Source organism: Microtus pennsylvanicus, chromosome 10 (assembly GCF_037038515.1).
Source record: "Microtus pennsylvanicus isolate mMicPen1 chromosome 10, mMicPen1.hap1, whole genome shotgun sequence".
NCBI classification, from domain to species: domain Eukaryota; kingdom Metazoa; phylum Chordata; class Mammalia; order Rodentia; family Cricetidae; genus Microtus; species Microtus pennsylvanicus.
Genome location: NC_134588.1, coordinates 63760848 through 63778907, shown reverse-complemented (window position 1 = coordinate 63778907; position 18060 = coordinate 63760848). Strand labels below are relative to the sequence as shown.

The window sequence follows — 18060 nt, the reverse complement described above, 5'->3', positions numbered from 1 at the left end:
AGAAAAGGAATGGTTCAGTGGGTTTAGCAGTATAACTAGTAAATTAATCTCAGCCCACAATATAATTAATGCATTCTCTCTTCTTCCTCCAAATACTTTTGCCCTTAAGGGAAATTGAGGGAGAACATTATTTTCTAAAAAGAACAGTACTGGTACATAACAATGAGAGGAATAAACCCACATTTTCATGTAATCCAGCTCTTCAAGAGATGACTCTCTGCTTCCCTCTCCTTTTTTGCCCCCGCCCCCCTGCAGTGACCTGGCTCTTTGGGCCCCACATTACCCTTATCATAGAACAAACCTTGAGTCCCCTATGGAAACCTCATGCAAGCATTTTAGAAACAAGAGTTTAAAAGCTCTACTGGCAATTAATAGAAGAATCTAAGGTTAATGTGTTGGTCTTGTGCTTTACATGGAACATTCTAGAAGATACTTCAAAACAAAAAGGCCAATACAATGAGCATCATAGTTATAAAAGCATGTCCCAACCTCATGCTGGTTCTCTTTGAGACCAAACTCTCGTTTTCATCACTGGGTGAATAAAAACATCCCATGTACTCTTAGTCTTCAAGATGATGCCCCAAGTTGTCTGCAGTTTTGACTTTTACTTTCAGTAAAATAGTGACACTAAATTTATTCTCTGAACTAGGACAGATCACCCTTTCGTTCATCAATTTACTCATCTGTGAATTGCACTGATAGAGAATGCACAACGTGCTCCCTAGGACTGTTTTAAAGAAAACGAATGGATAAGACATGAAACTATTATGTTAATGTTCTAGGTCACTGTTTCCCATATTATTTAATGTTTTGAAGATAACAAATTATTGGTGTGGTGAACTCATGACAAATTGGTGGCAAATAGTTATGAAATACTAAAAACTATAGAGGGGAGAAGTTTTCAGACTACCAGAATGGAAAAGAAAATCACAACTTGTGCTTCTGTCGCTAATTCAAACTTCCTACTCTGCTCAACCAAAAAACTGTCCAGAACATCTAGACACATTGGAGATACCAACACAGTCAAATTTTATATGGCCAGGAGAAGAGAGGAACCCACAGAGGTGAGCCCTGCATTTGGGCTGCTTTTTCACTGAAGGTACACATGACTCTCAGAGAAGAGGATAGATTTAGAGCTTGTGCATAAGAGAATGCTTACAAAACCCCTGCAATTAAGTGGAATGCCAGAAATCTGGCAGGATTAATCCCCACAGTAAGAGTGAGCCAGATGTGGCCCATTCCTTATACTAACTTTGGCCCCACAACTAATCATCAGCACATCTGAGAAAGTCTCTGTCCTAAAATTTAATTCAAATGATCTCAAATTCTTAGTCCTTTAACTTACTGGCAGAAAAAAAAAAAGATAAGGAAAGACTATAACATCAGCATATTATCTTAAATTATGTTTGTGGTTTGTTTCCAAAAGAATACTAAGCATATGTGTCTGTGTGCTCACCCATAAACACACCAAAAAATGCCAGGAAGCAGTTGCCATGTTCCGCCTCTGAATTCATATGAAGAGGTCCTACTTACCATGTGACGGTGTTAGGTGGTGGTTTTTTGGCGGTTAATTGTGTGAGGATGACATCATGAGTATGTGGCCTCTATGATGGATTTAGCACCCTTATATTGTGGGTTTCAGTGCTCACTTGAGAAGATAGTCTGAAGAGGCTGACTTCAGGACAAGACAAGCAGCCCCAGAACAGGTGGCCTTGCTGTTGGACCACTGTCCCCCAAATCTGTGGGAGGTGGACTTCCATTGCCTCCTGGCCTATGGTATCACGGCATTTTGTTACAAATAAGTGGCCAATCATAGTTTATGTAAAAATTGGAGCTATCAGACACAGATGTTAAAGCAACTGTTTACATTGTTTATGGATAGAGAATATTGAATGTTTTAGTTTAAGTTTTTTTAATTTAGCAGAAAGCTGGAATCTATTTTAAAAATCGCAGATGTTACTTTTTTTTCACAGATTAAGCTTTTTTTATAGTTTCACATTTTTCATAGTTTTTTTGTGGTGGATAAGTCAATTTAACTTTCTGGGTATTGAATTGGAAAGAACAATAAAAATAAATAAATAAAATCTAGTAGATATTGAAGGTATAAAACCCTAAGTGAAGCTCCATGGTTTCAGAATGGCATTCTACTGTGTAGATGCTCATTGGGATTTATACAATTCGGGACCAGGAACACAAGTGGAGTCACGCTGTGCCGTTGCTGTGATAAAATACCCCACAGTGGAGGCAAACAAAGATCTGTTTTGACTAATGATTCCAGAGGGATAAAGTCAATCACGTCTTGGAATGCATGGCAGCAGGGGGGAGGGCAAGAAACTAACCGCTAGTTTTAATTTGTACATAGGAAGCAGAAAAGGGGGCCAGGAAGTGGAGCAAGGCCTTAACCCTCAAAGCCAGCCCCTCGTGACTTCCTGCAGTAGGCTCTATTCCTTTCCTAAGCAGTGCCACCTGGGAGCAAGCCTTCAAATACAGGAGCCCCTGGAGGACATTTCTCATCCAAAGCCCCACAAGTGGCTTCTTTAAAAACCAACTGTGTGAGACTTTTCATTTGTGAGTTAAAGTATCGACTGGTTTTAATAAAATGAAGTCAAGTAGAAAAGGATAATGGAAATGACAGTTATTTGTGGAAGGCAAATTGAAGACTCTTGAGCTACATTTTTCTTAAGCAATAGAAGTATTTCTATCAAATAAAATTTCACAAAATACCCATTAAAAAGTCTCAGATGATGTGAAAAAGCACCAAATAGAAGCAATATAAAGTTAAAAATAAATACAGACGCATACTGAATGGATTTAGTACCGCATCATCATAAACACTATTGTTAGTCAACTTAACCATGGACCATGTAGAAGGAAAAGGACAAACCACAATGAGGGTTTGTCTTCTGTCTCTCTCTGTGTCTCTTTCAGTATGTGTGTGTGTGAGATGCCAAAAAATTCAAGAACATATCCAAGCTACAATACAAAATGAAGGATAATTCATATAAATTCATACCCCAATAAAATTGCAGCAAAGATATAAGAAAGTGGTGTATCTTCAAAGGCAACAATAACAAAAGCTATCAAAATCAGTAGACACGAATATTTTATGTAGCCAAGAGAAAATAATTACCAAGCTAGACAGAGATCCATAACATTCATTCTTTATAAATGCTGTAGTTTAGATCTGTCTTTAATGCCCTGACACATATGGAAGGGTGGGTCTCACTCTGGCACCTGTGGGAGGTGACAGAACCAAGAACTGAGCATAGGGAGATGTCCTAGATCATGCTCCTGAAGTGAACTATGGGATCATGGTCTTCCTTTTCCTCTTTCTCCTGCAATGGAGTTAGTGGCTTTGCTCTCACAAACTTTCTACCCACAAGCCCAAGTACAGGAAGACTAGCTGGCTTTTTACTAAACATATGAACCAAAATGCAACTTTTCTCTTCATGAGTTGATTTATTATTATATGTTATTATTATTTGATATTCTATCTTATCAGAAGTATTTGACAGGAAGTTGATAATTGATGAGGGTGAAGTAAATACATTTTTTCATACAAACCTAAGAGACTCCATCATCAATTCACATACTAAAGGAAGTACAAAGTAAAAGCAAGAAGACAAAAGATGGAAAATCTTCTGAGCTAAGTTAAGACAGCTAAAACTTGTAGCAAACTAAGTAGGTATTTAGAGGATGGTTTTCTTTTATCCATGACAATGCATTTAATCAATAAATTAATATCTGAAAGGTATTGGAGAAACCATTCTGAACAGCTAGAGAACCTAACTGTTTCAAAATAAGGAGACAATAAAGATAGGTTGTACAATGACAAACACAATACAATCAAATAAAATGATCAAAGAGACCAAATCTTGATTCTTTAAAAAGAGAAATCACCAAGGAAATCCAGTATTAGAAACAAGAAGCAAACTTCTGTATAGTTATTGTAGTTGCTGAAAAGAGGAAGAGAATGTGTGAAATAACACCAGGGTAATGCATTTGAAAGTTTAGATTAAATAAGTCATGTTTCCAGAAAAATAAAATTGATCCAACTTACATAAGATCAAAAGATTCTATGAATAATTTGATAGTGATTAGAGAACTCAAACTTGTTTTAAATGCTTTTCAACAAACAAGTTATCAGGCCCAGACAAATTTATTGGTATTGCCTGCCATACCCAAGACAACAAAATAAGAATCATACTTAGATTCTGCCAGAGCAGATATGGAAAGGAAAGAGAAATTCTTTTGCTGCCCGATTACTATGTGAGTTGCTCTGCAAATAAAGCAAACAGGAGCAGTACAAAAATAAAATGTACAGCTTTACTGGGAGGAAACGAATTTCTAAGTGATGACAGATCAATGGAGAACAGACACACATAGGTGATATGTTCATACATCTATGGAAAGGATAATATATACTGATCAGTATGACTTCTGCATCATCGTAGACTATCAAATAATGTCGTCCCTCAGATTAGTTGAAGAGAAAATGAGAGAACTGGCTCAGGAGATGTGGATTAAATTACAGGTGAAAATACCATGTACATAAATATCAAAGTTCTAGGAAAGCTGGAAGGGAATTGAGAAGTAAAAGTGAAAAGCTGTCAATCTGAGATTGACAATGACATCAGAATAATCCCTGTTGACATTTGTACTATGAAATGTGTTCAAGTTCCCAGCACACAATAAATGAGAAGGAATTAGAGATGAATAAAGCTGTTATTATTTGTGGGCAATATTATAACATACCACAAAAGCCCAAGAATATATGGAAAATTGGTTTAGAATTGATCAGTAGATGTAGAAGGACCTCTAAATATAAAAATATACATGGTTTCAACTTCTCTATTCACAATTAGAATGGAAAATGTTTTAATTTAGCATTTAATTTAGATTTTATTTAATTTTATTTAATTTAGATTTAACATAAAAAATCAGGTATTTAAAAATAAAGATATGTAATCCTCTAGACAGAAAACTATAAAGTGTTAAAAGCATTAAAGATGAATTAAATAAACAGAGATAAATTACTGGTTTTGTGAAAACTTGCTTTTCTTTAGTTGCCTCTAAATTCAGTGAGATACAACCCAAAATTCCCATGGTTTGGTTTTGGTGAAAGTTGACAAGCTGATCCTAAACTCTTTATAGAAATGTAGCCAGAAAACTTAAAATAATAATAATAAAAAAACCACTCCAGGGCTTATTCTACAAGATATCAGGATTTATTTATTTATCACAAGGCTACAAGACTTCAGCAAGCAAGGTATTGGCACAAGCACAAGCAGACTGAAGGAACAAAATAGGGATCTGGATGAGATGCAGGCATATATGAACACTTGATTTATGAGGAAATGGTACCACAGGACTCTGGGGAAAGGAAAATCTTTTCAGCAAATGGGTCTAGGAAAATTGAATATCCAGGTAGAAAATTAATAAAATGAAGCCCTACCTCACATTGTATATAAAGGCTGGTTCCAGGTAAATTTTAATTCAGAATGTGCAATATAAAGCAATAAAGGGTTTGAAGACAGCATAGAGATTATCTTCTTGATTTTGCTATAGGAAAAGACTGTAACTAACAAGGTACCAAAATCTTTTCAAACGTGGCAAGAAAAGGTCAAGAAATCAGACTTAAGAGGAAGGTGACCCCTCCACTCACCCTCTCAAAAAAAAAAAAAAGGAATTGATGAACCAGTCATCGGGGAAATGTAGCTTGTAGCAGAATGCAACGCCAGACATGCTTACTGCAGTCTTCAGAGTTTCTGCAGACGGACTGCATTGAGTGCGTATGAGAATATGGAACAACAGAACCACGTAAGAGAACACAAACCCTGTGATTGCCTTCATTTTAAGTCCCCAAACCAGGCAACTTTATATTCTGTTGCTTACAGACACTCACTGAGATGGTGAAATTAGAAGGGACGGCATGGAACAATCCCTGCGGAGGTCAGGCCCTGTGAATGAGGTGGGAAGGGAAAGGGGGCCATGTGGGCTGAAGTGAGTGGGGGCTGGCAATATTCAATTTTTTTTTTGACCAGGCGTGGTAGAAGATATGCTTTTATTTTGTTTTGTATTGATTCTGTTATCCAGATACAAGCCATCTGCAGTTTTTCTCTTTGTGTGTATTATATTTCAAGAAAAAGAAACAAAATAATAAGACAAGTGGGAAAATAACAATAACAACAATAATAATAAATGGAAAGGAAAGGAAGAACTCAATTTTACTGTATGGTTTAACTGCTGCCTAGGTACTCAATTGTTGCATGTTGGCTTAAGCTGAAACAAAATAATTGTGGCGGGGAATCTCTGCAGACACGCTGCTAACACATGGAGGGTTGCCCACCCCTCCTGCCCACCATCCTCCTCGGCTTTATGAAGCTACCTGGGCCAAAGTCATCATTATTTTTAAAATAAAGAATGGAGACCACTACAGAGAGGACCCTTGTTAGTTAGCAGCAATAATTCCTGCTGACACCACTTAAGGAAAGCTTATTATGAACAACTCGTTCTAAGCACATCTTCAACTTCATTGCAAATCCTTCAGTGACTCTCCAGACTTCCCTGGTTTGCAGAAGCAGAAATGGAGGCTGAAGGTGGCTATGTGACTTCGAGAACTCTGGAAATTCAAGGTTTAGGCTGTCTGACTTCAGAGTCCATGTTTAGCCTTCACAACACAATTGCTGGGTCTTTTGAGAAACATCTGCTCCTAAAGAATTCTAGCTAACTGGGGGCTGGAATCATACAATGGAGCAGAGGAGCAAGATACAGTTTGTGCTTGCTTCTTCAGTGACTTCAGGAACAAAGCCAGCATTTGATGATTCTCGTGCTAGTGGTCTCCTGTATTTCACTTTAGCCAACCATCACAGCCATCTGCTGGGGAGATAGTGCTACCCCAAGTCCCCAGGAACAAACTCGAAAGTTCACACTTCATTAGATGACCAGGAATAAGCTGCAACTGGTCAAGATTGATGACAATCCACTAGACACTGTGTTTTTAAGTCAGTGAGGACTCCCAGGGGCTCCATTCAAGATCCTTTAGGTAGCCAGAGGGTCTTGGAGAATCTGCTGTCTTTCTTGGATGTGAAAACATGTAGAAAAATCTTTGGAAGAGTTCATCAGAGAATAGGAGCAGAATGGAATGCAGCAGAGGTTTGATTTTGGAATTACCAATTCTGTAAGAAAAATACAGTTCTAGAATGAGAATTCAGCTAAGTCAATTAGAGATTTCCCCCTCCCGTGGATGTATTAACACAGCTCCAGAAGCTATCAACTCGGGTGTCGGCAACTTCAAGCTTCAAGTGTTCGTCCAGCTCATCATTGGAAGAAACCAGAGGCAGGAGAATCCTCCATAATGAAAAGAGCCAAGAGACCAAGAGGGGAGGGAGGTCCAGTGATATTAAAAAGGCAGCGTGCCACTTTTCCTTCAGAGGAACATCTGGCTTCAGGGCATGTTGCTTTTCACCAAAACATTGCTGACTATACCAAACGCTTAAACGGCTATTTGCCTAGGGATAACTTTAAACGGGAGTCTCTAGAACTCAACCACAAACTATTCTCTGATGACTCACTTCAAGCCAAACACAGTATTAGGCAAGTTATTCCCACCCAATAAGAATGGCAATAACTCTGAAGGACACAGGTGATGATGAGAACAAGAAGGGGTGTACATGGGTTCTGGGCAAGTCACTAGCACATTGTGACCAACTCCAATCCAACTGGCTTCTTTCTTTTATCTTACCATAAGCCAGTTGACTTTGTATTGGTCATGCTTGTCTACCTCTCTCTGCACCCCTCTTGCCATACAAGCCTTCCCAGAGTCACTTCTTGATCTAGGCTTGACCAATCAGTTTTAGAGGGTATTTAAGAGTTCTTTTTTTTTTCAAACAGTGGGAGTCAGTGCATTAGATGGTAGAAGCCGTGTAATAATTGAGCATTTAAAGAGTTCAGTTGAGGCGTCTTTTTTTGCCAGCAGGTATCTTTAGGTCAAAGAGGTCTATAAAAACCGGAAGATTATTTTCATTGCTTTAAGAGAAGCAAAAATTCCTTGAATGCAATTAGATGCTCTCATAAATTTCCGTCCACTAAAGCCCTATATCTTGCTCAAGTGGAGTAAAACTTAGAGTGGCTGGCATCCCGAGGTGCAAAGCGTTAGTGTGGTGATACCTAGAAGAACTCAAGGCTCACACTGGTGTTCAAATCAGCTTTTAATTACAAAGCAATGAGCCCAAGTCACCGTTCCCAGAAAGGGGAGCTTTCTAGAAAGCACCAGTTTTGTCTCTGAAGAGCTCTGAGGAGCTGGCCAAACTCTTCCCTCTATGTCTCCATGGGTTCTGCAAATTTTGGAGTTATCAAACATGCCTACAGTGTAAAGGTGCCTGTGTCCCTGACACTCTCATGAAAGTCTTGCTTACTTAACTCTCCTCAAAGATCTCTTGTTAATTCGGGAATTTCTTAACAGCTCACGTGTGGTTAGCTTCAACTTCTTTAATGTTTGAAAAGAGTGAGGCTCAATGGAAGTTTGAAATAGTTCAAGAATTTAAAAGAAAAGCATTTTCTGAAAAAAAAATCTAAGAACTCCCTCATTCTGATTTAGATTGAATTCCAGAATACAGCAATTAAAAATACCGTTTCTTTATATAGACTGTCATATGTAAGCTGTTAAGTCTGACTCTTAAAATAAATATCTCTGTTCTCTAGCTCACCCAAGGTCACACCGGAGAAAGAATGCATTAAAAGAGAAAGTCAAGTTAAGATCACTACCCTTAAATGGAAAGCAAGGTCATGATCTTCCAGCGCACTGAAGAGCCAGCCAGGGCTAAATCACATGAAGCCTTGGAAGATGTAGCTAAAAAACTGTTTTATGCCCCACAGCAGTCCCCAAAATGTCTTTCCTAATCTTCCTGTTTCTTGCTGGTATAGGATCACATCAAACACTGACCTACCCCCAGGGACCATGGAGCATGGGGGTACCCTTCTTACTGGAATAGCTTTGCCTCCTTCTTCCCTCCGTTCTAGATGGAACTCAAATATCATCCACTCAGAGAGATGTCCCCAAGTTCCCAGTCTAAGACAATGTCCTATTTCCTTTATCCCTTAACTACAATGCCCCTTGAATAGGCAAGGGTCATCCCATGGAAGGAATGAAGGCTCTGGCCCTTGTCTCTTTCCCTGTTAATGGCTTCTAAGTTGGTGTAGAACATGTTAACTTGAACTTTTGTATCCATGATGTAGTGATGGGGTTCTAGGAAAAAATAACCCTTGGGTCCCCAAAAGGAAGCAGTTATCTCTCCTAGGAATGGTACCACCATCTTTAATGCCCCTGCTAAGAAGCTTAAAGATGGCTGTATTTTGATTATTGTTTTACAGAGTGAGAAACTTTGTAAGTTTTACAACATTTGGTCTAGAGTCTAGGGAATGAAGGCAGCATGAAATAGTCTCTGCTCCTGCTTCACCCATGTTTTATTACAGTTTTCAATGCTTAATCTTTTTAAAAATAAACATTTTCTTTAAAAAATTAACTGTGAGGATGTGACCTCAGAGGCCAGAAATTGTTGGATGCCCTGGATCTAGAGTTCTAGGTGGTTGTAAGCCTCCCAATGTGGATGGTGAGAACAGAACCTAGGGCCCTTGCAAGGGCCACAAGCACTTTTAACCACCGCGCAATCTCTCTCGCCCCCTCATTCCCACGGCATTTGGTTCCAAGATGGATTTAATCGTAACAGAGGCTGGCTGGCTTGTGACTAAGATAGATCAGAACTTATCCCACTACCTGCCTCTTACCCAACAGGTTAAAGGTTTATCATGTGACTCCTGTTGGATCGTCCTGATTAAGATAATAAGCTTTCATCCGTTAATCAGAGGATTTATTTGCGCTAGAGTCTGGACTCACGAGGAAAAAGAGTTGTAATTTCACCAGCACCAGGTCTTTTAAATGGTGACGGAAAGGGCAGAGGAGGGACCACACCTTTAATTCACTAGTCAGGTGAACGTGCTGAAAGCTTATAAACCGGTTAGGCAGATACAAGCTTGGATGATCCTACTTCTCATCCTATAATAAAAAATAAATAAATAAATAAATAAATAAATAAATAAATAAATAAATAAATAAACCGGGTGATGATTCAGGAGTGGGTGCCTATAGGCCTTTAGCAAATGCGCCCTTCCAGGCAGCTCCAGAAGGTGTGTCCACTCCAGACACAAGTACTATTAATTAAATGACGTGCTCAACAAACTCTTAGAGCCATTAACTATCAAAGATAGCCTGTCCCACGCTTGGCGCGAAACTCTATTATAACAGAAGAACCTGAGTTAGAGCTAACGGAGGTTCTGAAAGAAGGTCACCCTCAAAAGCAATACCAGCGGAAGCTATCAGAAAAAGTCTATGACAAAGCATGAGTGCCTTTTCACTTCTTCCTTGCCCATTTGCAGTGTCTGAAAGTGTCTCCCATTGTAGGGAATTTCTCAGAATTAGTTTATCTCCTGCAAGATACAAGTGAATAGAAAGTAATCCTTCTTTCATTTTGACCGGGTTGCAGAGAAGTGTAATATCAGCAGAAGATTCGGAGACCAAGAAAGTAGATTTTTTTCATAAGCTCCGAGGAAGGGATGGGGTCTTTTAGGGAGAGTCCCTGCTGGGCTTGCAGCAGACATGAGAATAGAAATAGAGAAAGCCGCAGACAGAGCGTCGGTGCCTATCTATAGTAGTAGCAGGAAGTGCCCAAGTTGTATTGGGAGTTTCCCAGCCTACTCTGCTTTCCCCGCCTTCTACCAGGCTCAAAGCAGATGCCATTATATTTGTAGAGGAGGCAACCTCAGGGATACCAAAGGATGTAACTCAGAGCTCCAAGCTTTCAGGTCAGTTTTCTTATGTGCTTCCAATTCTTAGAGTTTGAGTCTTCAAGTCCATGGTCACTGTCTAAGCAGAGGTGGGTCAGCCCCAGCCTTGCCAGAGAACAATTGTCTTCACGCTACTTTCTGAAAGGCTTGGCCTTATGGTGTCCAGGGCTGCATTTTGTTTTTTAAGACCCCACAGACAGGGAAATGGACCCTGTCGAATAGGAAGTTCGTTAGCCCTTGGTCGTCTCAGGAAGTGGTGTTATTATTCAGCATGTAAAACACGCTACAGAGGGGTAATTTGGAGTCTGATGGTACACGTGGAAGTTGCCACTCTCTGGATTTCACCCTCACGCTTCTGGGTTTCTAGCAGTGAACCTGGGGTAACCCCTTCCTATCTCTCGATGGAAGCATAATTGTACTGTCTCAGAGATACTGATCAGAGCGGATCTCTGACCCTTGGCATCTCTCCATCAGCTTTTCCGTTACCCACCTACTTTAACACATTGCCGTCAGCAGCTTTCGCGCTGCAGTTTTTCCAGGCCAGTTTATTAAGAAAAAGCTAAAGAAGAGAGGTCAGGGGCTCTGCCTTTAGAAAATTGCTCAATTGCTTTGGTGTGAGTCGGAACCCTTTCTGTGGCTGCTCTGTTGTCTCACTAGCCTGCTTGGAGCTAAGGTTTTAGGAGAAGACACTGGCTAAAGAGGTTTTCGTGCGAGCCTCTCAGAGCTGTGTTATTGCTAAATGTGGTAACCTAATTTTAAAACTATTTCTGGGTCTCAGGAGATGGCTCAGTCTGTACTTGCCATGCAAGTTCGGATCCCCAGTACTCTAGAAATCTGGGTGTAGTGACATGCACCCATAATCTCAGCACAGGGGCATAGAGATGGGAGAAGCAGATCCGGGGCCGCCTGGATGGCTCCTTGGACAGTCAGAATTAAAGGGATTGCTGAGATCCAGTTTCAGTGAGTGATACAACCTCAAAAATAAGATGGAAGGAATGTGATTAAGGAAAGTATTTAACACTGACCTCTGTTTTCTGTTTGTACACGCATGCGTGTGCACACACCCCCTTCCACACACACACACAGATAACAAACCATGTTTGTCTAGTCCTGGTAAGAAAGCCAGACAGACCAAGTCACTGATCATCATTGGCAAGGATCACCTGTCAAGTGATCTTTACTGCAAAGGCAGTAACGGCCCCAATCACGTGAGTGAGGAAAATAAATACCCTTCATCTACCCTGTTCTCAGCAGTAAAACCACACTGCACCAAGAACACATTTTAGGGTGGAATCCCCGGTGAAGAATGGAGAGAGGTGAGGATGCTGCCGCTCTCAAGTATAGTGATTCCCTTCCACAGTTTCTGCATACTCTGGATCAGTCAGAAGAGGCACTGCAAGGCGTGTTTCCATCTCCATAGGTAATTCCAATGACAATCAGGTGTGGGACCGCTCCCATAGAGAGAGAGAAGGGCAGCAGAGCTCTGTGGTCCAAGCCTTCCCTTTATACACTGTCAGGGTATTTTGCCTGTGGACAGCTTCCACCCAGGTTCACCCACAGGAGAGAGACAGCAATTTGTCATTTCGGCTTCAGTGTAGAAGAGGACTTCCCCTGGACCAGGCATAGTGGAATTGGAATAGGAGAGACTAACCTCCTTGATACATCAGGTACAAAAACACTGCCATCGATGTACTTCAGAGGCCATGGGGAAAGGATTTTTAGAGATTGATGAAAATACCATAGAATCTACAATATCCCCTAAAGGCCTAGTGGCTAGAGGCTTGATCCCCAAACTAGCGTTATATGGAAGTGATGGAACCTCATAGGTGAGGCCAACTAACTGAGTGGTCATTGGGCTTACAGGAGACTATGTCCTCTTTTCTATTTTTTTTTTTTGCTTCCAGCTCACCATGTGGTCTCACTGTCATGGACCAAAGCAGCAGGCCTGACTGATCACAGACAAACTCCCCGAAATTTTAAGCCCGAGTCAACCTTTCTACTTTATACATTCTTTATCTTAGGAATCCATCAGAGTAACGGAAAGCTGGTCAACATGATGTGGCTGCACATTCAAGAAGTCAGCAGGGTTCAGTTCAGGCTCACAGAGGAGCAGCCCAGTGACACCTATGATTTCACCTGTACCCATCAAATCATACACAGAACACAGGGAAATTTCAAAGACCTCCCTGTGGGTTTCAGGCTTCTATAATCTTTCTCAAAAACTTTGATGATGATCTTCCATAGGCATTTTAATTTCCCTTTAGAATCCAAAGCTTTCTTCTGCAAGTATCTCTCATACTATGAGAGCAAAGGAAAATTCTCCTGTTGTCGTTCATGACTGAAGAATATGCATCTGGCAATATAATGCCTGTCATTTATCAAGAATATTCTACTTTTTTTTCTAAGATGGGGTTTCTCTGTATGTACGTCTAGCTATCCTGGAAATTGCTCTGTAGACCAGGCTGGGCTCAAACTCATAGAGATCTGCCTGCCTCTGCCTCCCTAGTGCTAGGATTACCACCACCACCTGGTTTATAAAGCACATTTTCCACTATATCTATTAAGAACTTAGACATAACTGAAAATTGGGGCATTCATGGCCCCTCAGCTCTCTGCCTGCAGAAACCCATGGGCATAACCAGCTCATCTGACTCCTTGCGATTGGTGCCCTGGCCTCACTCTGCATAAAGTATTTTTCCGAATGGTCTAGAAACACGTCAGGGATCGAAGCCTTCATTTTCTCACACTCTCCTGAGAGGCTTGTTCCCTCATCAGCAAATCCTTTGATCAACATCTCTGGATAATTGAAAGGTTTCACCATCGATGGTGGAGGTGACATGGAAGGAAACTGAGGATCTGAAAGTGGACACACTGTTTTAGGTTCACTACAATGGAGAGTGGAACATGTCACCACCTGCACTCTGCACTGTAAAGGCACAGTTGCCACCGCTTAGCCAAGTGACAAAGATGGCAGAAATAATCATTCAAACAAGAGAGGGAGACCCACAAAGGGGAAGCATTGCACTACCCTAGGCACATTTGTGGGTGCTTTATGTAGACCCTGCAGCCCCTAATGTACTCAGTTCACCTTACCTCTCACTACAGAGACACAACAGAACTTTGGACACATTTTTTTTTTCTCAAATGTAAGGCTTGTAAGCCTTCCCAATGTTTTGGGTAAGGAAGGTAGACACTGCTTTCCACGAGGCTCCAGACAAGTTATATAAATGAAACTACCACAGACGGAGCCTTGAGAAGCGAGAAGGATGTGTAGAATCTAAGGCTGTGTGAAGGATAAGTTCTAGAAGCAGTGATAGCGGTCTGAGAGAGCCTCCTGTGGAGAGAGGGTTATAGGAGACTCAGAGAACACAGAGCTGGACTGAGAAGGGGAAGTGGTGGCTGGAACATGGGCTACAATGTTCAAAAATAAAACTGATAGAAATTCCCAGGACATAAATCTGCCCTAGACAGGCAAGGCAGAAGAAACGAGAGGCCACATCCATTTTCAGGCCTGCACAGGTGCCTCTGACTCAGAGTTAATAATTGTTCAAGGACGAAGTCTGTGATGAATGTTCAGAAGTTGACCCACATCTTCAGACAAGGCAAGCAGTGCTGGGAACACCCACAAATGGTCTCAGAATCTTGTGAGAATAAGGCAGGACCCTTCTCCAGGGGCAAAATGGCCGATTTAATACCCGGCCTTCCCACCTTCTTTATGGTGCACAGTGGTTCAGGTGAGGAATGACTTAGCCTCTGTGTCCGGATCCCAAAGGGACTACATGTCATTATACTGAGCTGCCTCCCCCTGTGCTCTCTGACATTACTACCAACTTGCAGGAAATGGGTTTCTAGACTCATGAAAATTCTCCTCTATAGACCAAAGACTACTGATGTTGTCTTCACCAACGTGAGTTTGGCTGGATCTAAAACCAAGACAGCCTTAAACAGAACCCTTGAAATAAACACAGGGAGCTTGCTCTTCGCACCCCGCATCTTTTGTGCTGCACTGGAATCCACAGATGGCAAACCGGATATGAAAGGCAGCTTAATTCGCCTCTGGAATCTCTTTAAAACATTGAAGGAGGAGCTGCAGCCGTGGCTCAGAAGATATGAGCCCTTGCTGCTCTTCCAGAGGACCTCACTTCAGTTCCCAGCACCCACATAGGCCACTCATCACTGCCTAGAACTCCAGCTTCACAGGATCCAGTGTCCTCTTCTGGCCTCCACAGGAGCCTGCATACAGTGCAAAATGCAATTGCACAGACACGTAACATATGTAAATCAAAACAAGATTTTGGAAAGAGAAAATACTTGAGAAGTCTGTGATCCATAACCATATTTTTCAAAATATCTTCATTTATCACATCCATGGTGGCTACCCAATTTTCCTAGCACCTCCTCCCCTAGTCTTTTCCAAATTTTAAGAAATAAAACTCATAAAGGCTTCTACTCTTTCCCTTCCTACTTTGCTTTTCTTCCAGTTGTTACTCTGCTCCCAGCTGCCAGGCCCTGCCATCCCTGTTGCTGGTCATACCCATCATACTGAGGCCAGGCATTGAAGTTTAGATGGGTTAAGGCTACAACAAATAAGGCAGAGGCCGAGCTGTGTAATGTAACTCGACGGTCACCTGGATTTCGATCTAAACTACCCTACTATGCCATCGAGAATTTCTTATTTTCTTGCAAGATAAAATAAGACAGTGACGAGAAGTTATTATTTAATCTTGTGAGGAGAAATGTTGGAGGCCTGACACATATCTTTAAGACACCTTGGCCGTTACAAAAAGCTGAATCAGCCAGCTGCACAGGGCCTTAACAGTTTCCCAAATTCAGGTGCCAAACCCTTCACCTTCGCATGGAAAGCTTGCTTTGAAACAGATTCCTGGCCTTTCTACAGATCTGAGGAATCAGAATATGGGGGACAGAGTGCAGAAATCTGTGTTTTTAAGCTCAGCAGAGAGTTTGGAGAATGGTAGTGTTTGGCATGCCCTTTTCTTGTAGTACCTACCATCTGAATTGGTTTTCTCTTCGAATTGGTATAATGTGGAAACTTAAGAGTTCATTTATCTGACCTTTAGTGATGGGCAAAGGGCAAAGAAAGAAAACACACGGACCCAGAGGATAAGCGTAGGCATCGAAAGGTCTGAAATCATTTATTTCCCATCGCTTACCCACACATCAATATCATTTCCCATAAAATGTTAACGGCAATCTAACAGATTAACAGTAAACAAACTTATATTCTGTTTATTGCTGTGTCTCAAAAGAAACGCTACCAGTTCTAACTAAATGTCTGTTTTTATGTTCTGTCATTTCCAGGCATGAAAGTAACTCAAACAAATCCCAAGGCATAAGGAAATGGGCCTCGCTCTTCTGGACTCTGCAGCATTGGAAATGAAGCCGAGCAGACTTTATTACATCCCACGATTCCGCAGTCTTTTGCAAAGCATTTTATTGCACTTGTGGAAGTCACTGGGGTTACGTTTCAATCACAGTGACTGACAGGCTAACTTCACAAACAGTAGCAGAGAGAGCCTGCCACAGTTTCTCACTGAGGCACTGAGAAGAGGACCTTTTCCATACTGTCCCTTAGCCTGGATGAAAATAAAGTGCTAGCTAAAATATCTACCTGGTGTTGCTGGCTGACTTAAAAATTGGTATTTTCAGGCCTTCGAAAGGTCTAACTGAAGAAGCTGCTCTTTTGGAGCTAGTAGGTTTCCTGTGAGCCAAGAGTTGGTTATAGTAGAGGTGAGATTTAGAGAATTTCATTGACTGGTTAATAGCACAGAAACCTTTCCTTGGCCAAATTCTCCCCCTGCTGTCAGTACACAAAAGCTAAGTTGGAAGAGATCAAGATGGCCAAGGTCACTGTTTTGTGGTTTTGAATTTTTCTTTTCTTCATCTCTCTATCTATCTATCTGCCTGTCTGTCAGTCTATCTATTATCTATTCTGTGTATCTGGTTGTTTTTACTCTTTAGCTCTTTTGTTCTTTTAGGGGGTCTGCTACCCAGCTCCCAAATAAATCACACCTAGTCCTACTCTTGCTTATGAATACCCGGTCTTAGCTTGGCTTATTTCTAGCTAGCTCTTCTTAACTTAAATTATCCCATCTACCTTTTGCCTCTGGGTTTTATCTTTATCCCATATATCTTTCTTTACTTCTCACTCCATGGCTTGCTGTGTAGGTGCTGGGTGGCTGGCCACTGGAGCCCTCCTCCTTTTCTGACTGCTAGATCATTTTTTGCTTCTCTATCCCTCTTTTTCTCCTACTTATTCTTCCTGCCAACCCCATCTATAATTTTTCCTGCATTGCTGTTGGCCATTTGGCTCTTTATTAGACCAATCTTTGCCTGCTTTAGACAGGCACAATAACACAGCTTCACAGAGGTAAATAAATGCACCATTGAAGAATGCTACACATCTTTGCATCATTAAACTAATGTTCCACAGCATAAACAAATGTAACACATCTTAAAATAATAGTCCACAGCAATCGTGTGTGTGTGTGTGTGTGTGTGTGTGTGTGTGTGTGTGTGTGGTACCTATTTACCTCAGTATATTTGTGGAGGTCAGAGCAGGACTTTCAGAAGCTGGCTCTTTCCTCCCACTTTGTGTGTCCTGAGGATGAAGCTTTGGTTGTCAGGATTGGCAGAAAGCATTTTTTCCTGAATGAGCCATCTTACTGTCTCTCAATCATATTTTTTTTAAGACAGGTTCTCTCCTAGAACCTGGGGCTCACTGATTATGTTAAGTAGGACAGCCATTAAAACCCACGGATCCACCCATCTCTATGTCTCCAAATGCTTGGGTTATAGGCTTGCTTTTTGGATGAAACTCAGGTTTGCTGGGGTGTCAGGCATTTTACTATCTCTCAGTCCCATACAGAGTACTGGGACTATAAGGGAAAGAAGCAGGGAGGGCACTTAGTACCTATCTAGTTACTGTGCCCATCTCTATCTTGCTAAATTCTTTAAGAAAGAAATTATGGAAGCGGATCTTTGCTCCAAAATTTCAGAGAATAGGGTTAGACTTTGCACAGGTAAATGGTAGCATGAAAACAAATGTCTGAAAACAGCCTTTTTCTCTTCTCAACATAAATCCTCTTTGAGAATTTCCTTTGGCTTATTGGTCACTCCCAACTTGACCCCATCACCAGCGTACAGTGACTCAGATCCTATGACTGCAGGACCGAGGCAGCTTATACCTTAGATAATTCC

At 41.1% G+C, this 18060-nt stretch overlaps 1 protein-coding gene across 3 annotated transcripts in view; it reads left to right on the top strand.

Annotated features, from left to right (window-relative positions):
- The window catches only part of Fhit (fragile histidine triad diadenosine triphosphatase), a 1412380-nt gene extending 1395914 nt beyond the window's left edge, over window positions 1-16466 (top strand). For all 3 annotated transcript variants that reach the window (XM_075987481.1, XM_075987482.1, XM_075987483.1), the window contains one exon: window positions 16162-16466. In XM_075987481.1, coding sequence (XP_075843596.1) covers window positions 16162-16167 — 6 coding nt within the window. In that variant the 3' untranslated portion in view covers window positions 16168-16466. The remainder of the gene's footprint in view (window positions 1-16161) is intronic.
- Window positions 16467-18060: the final 1594 nt, after the last annotated feature.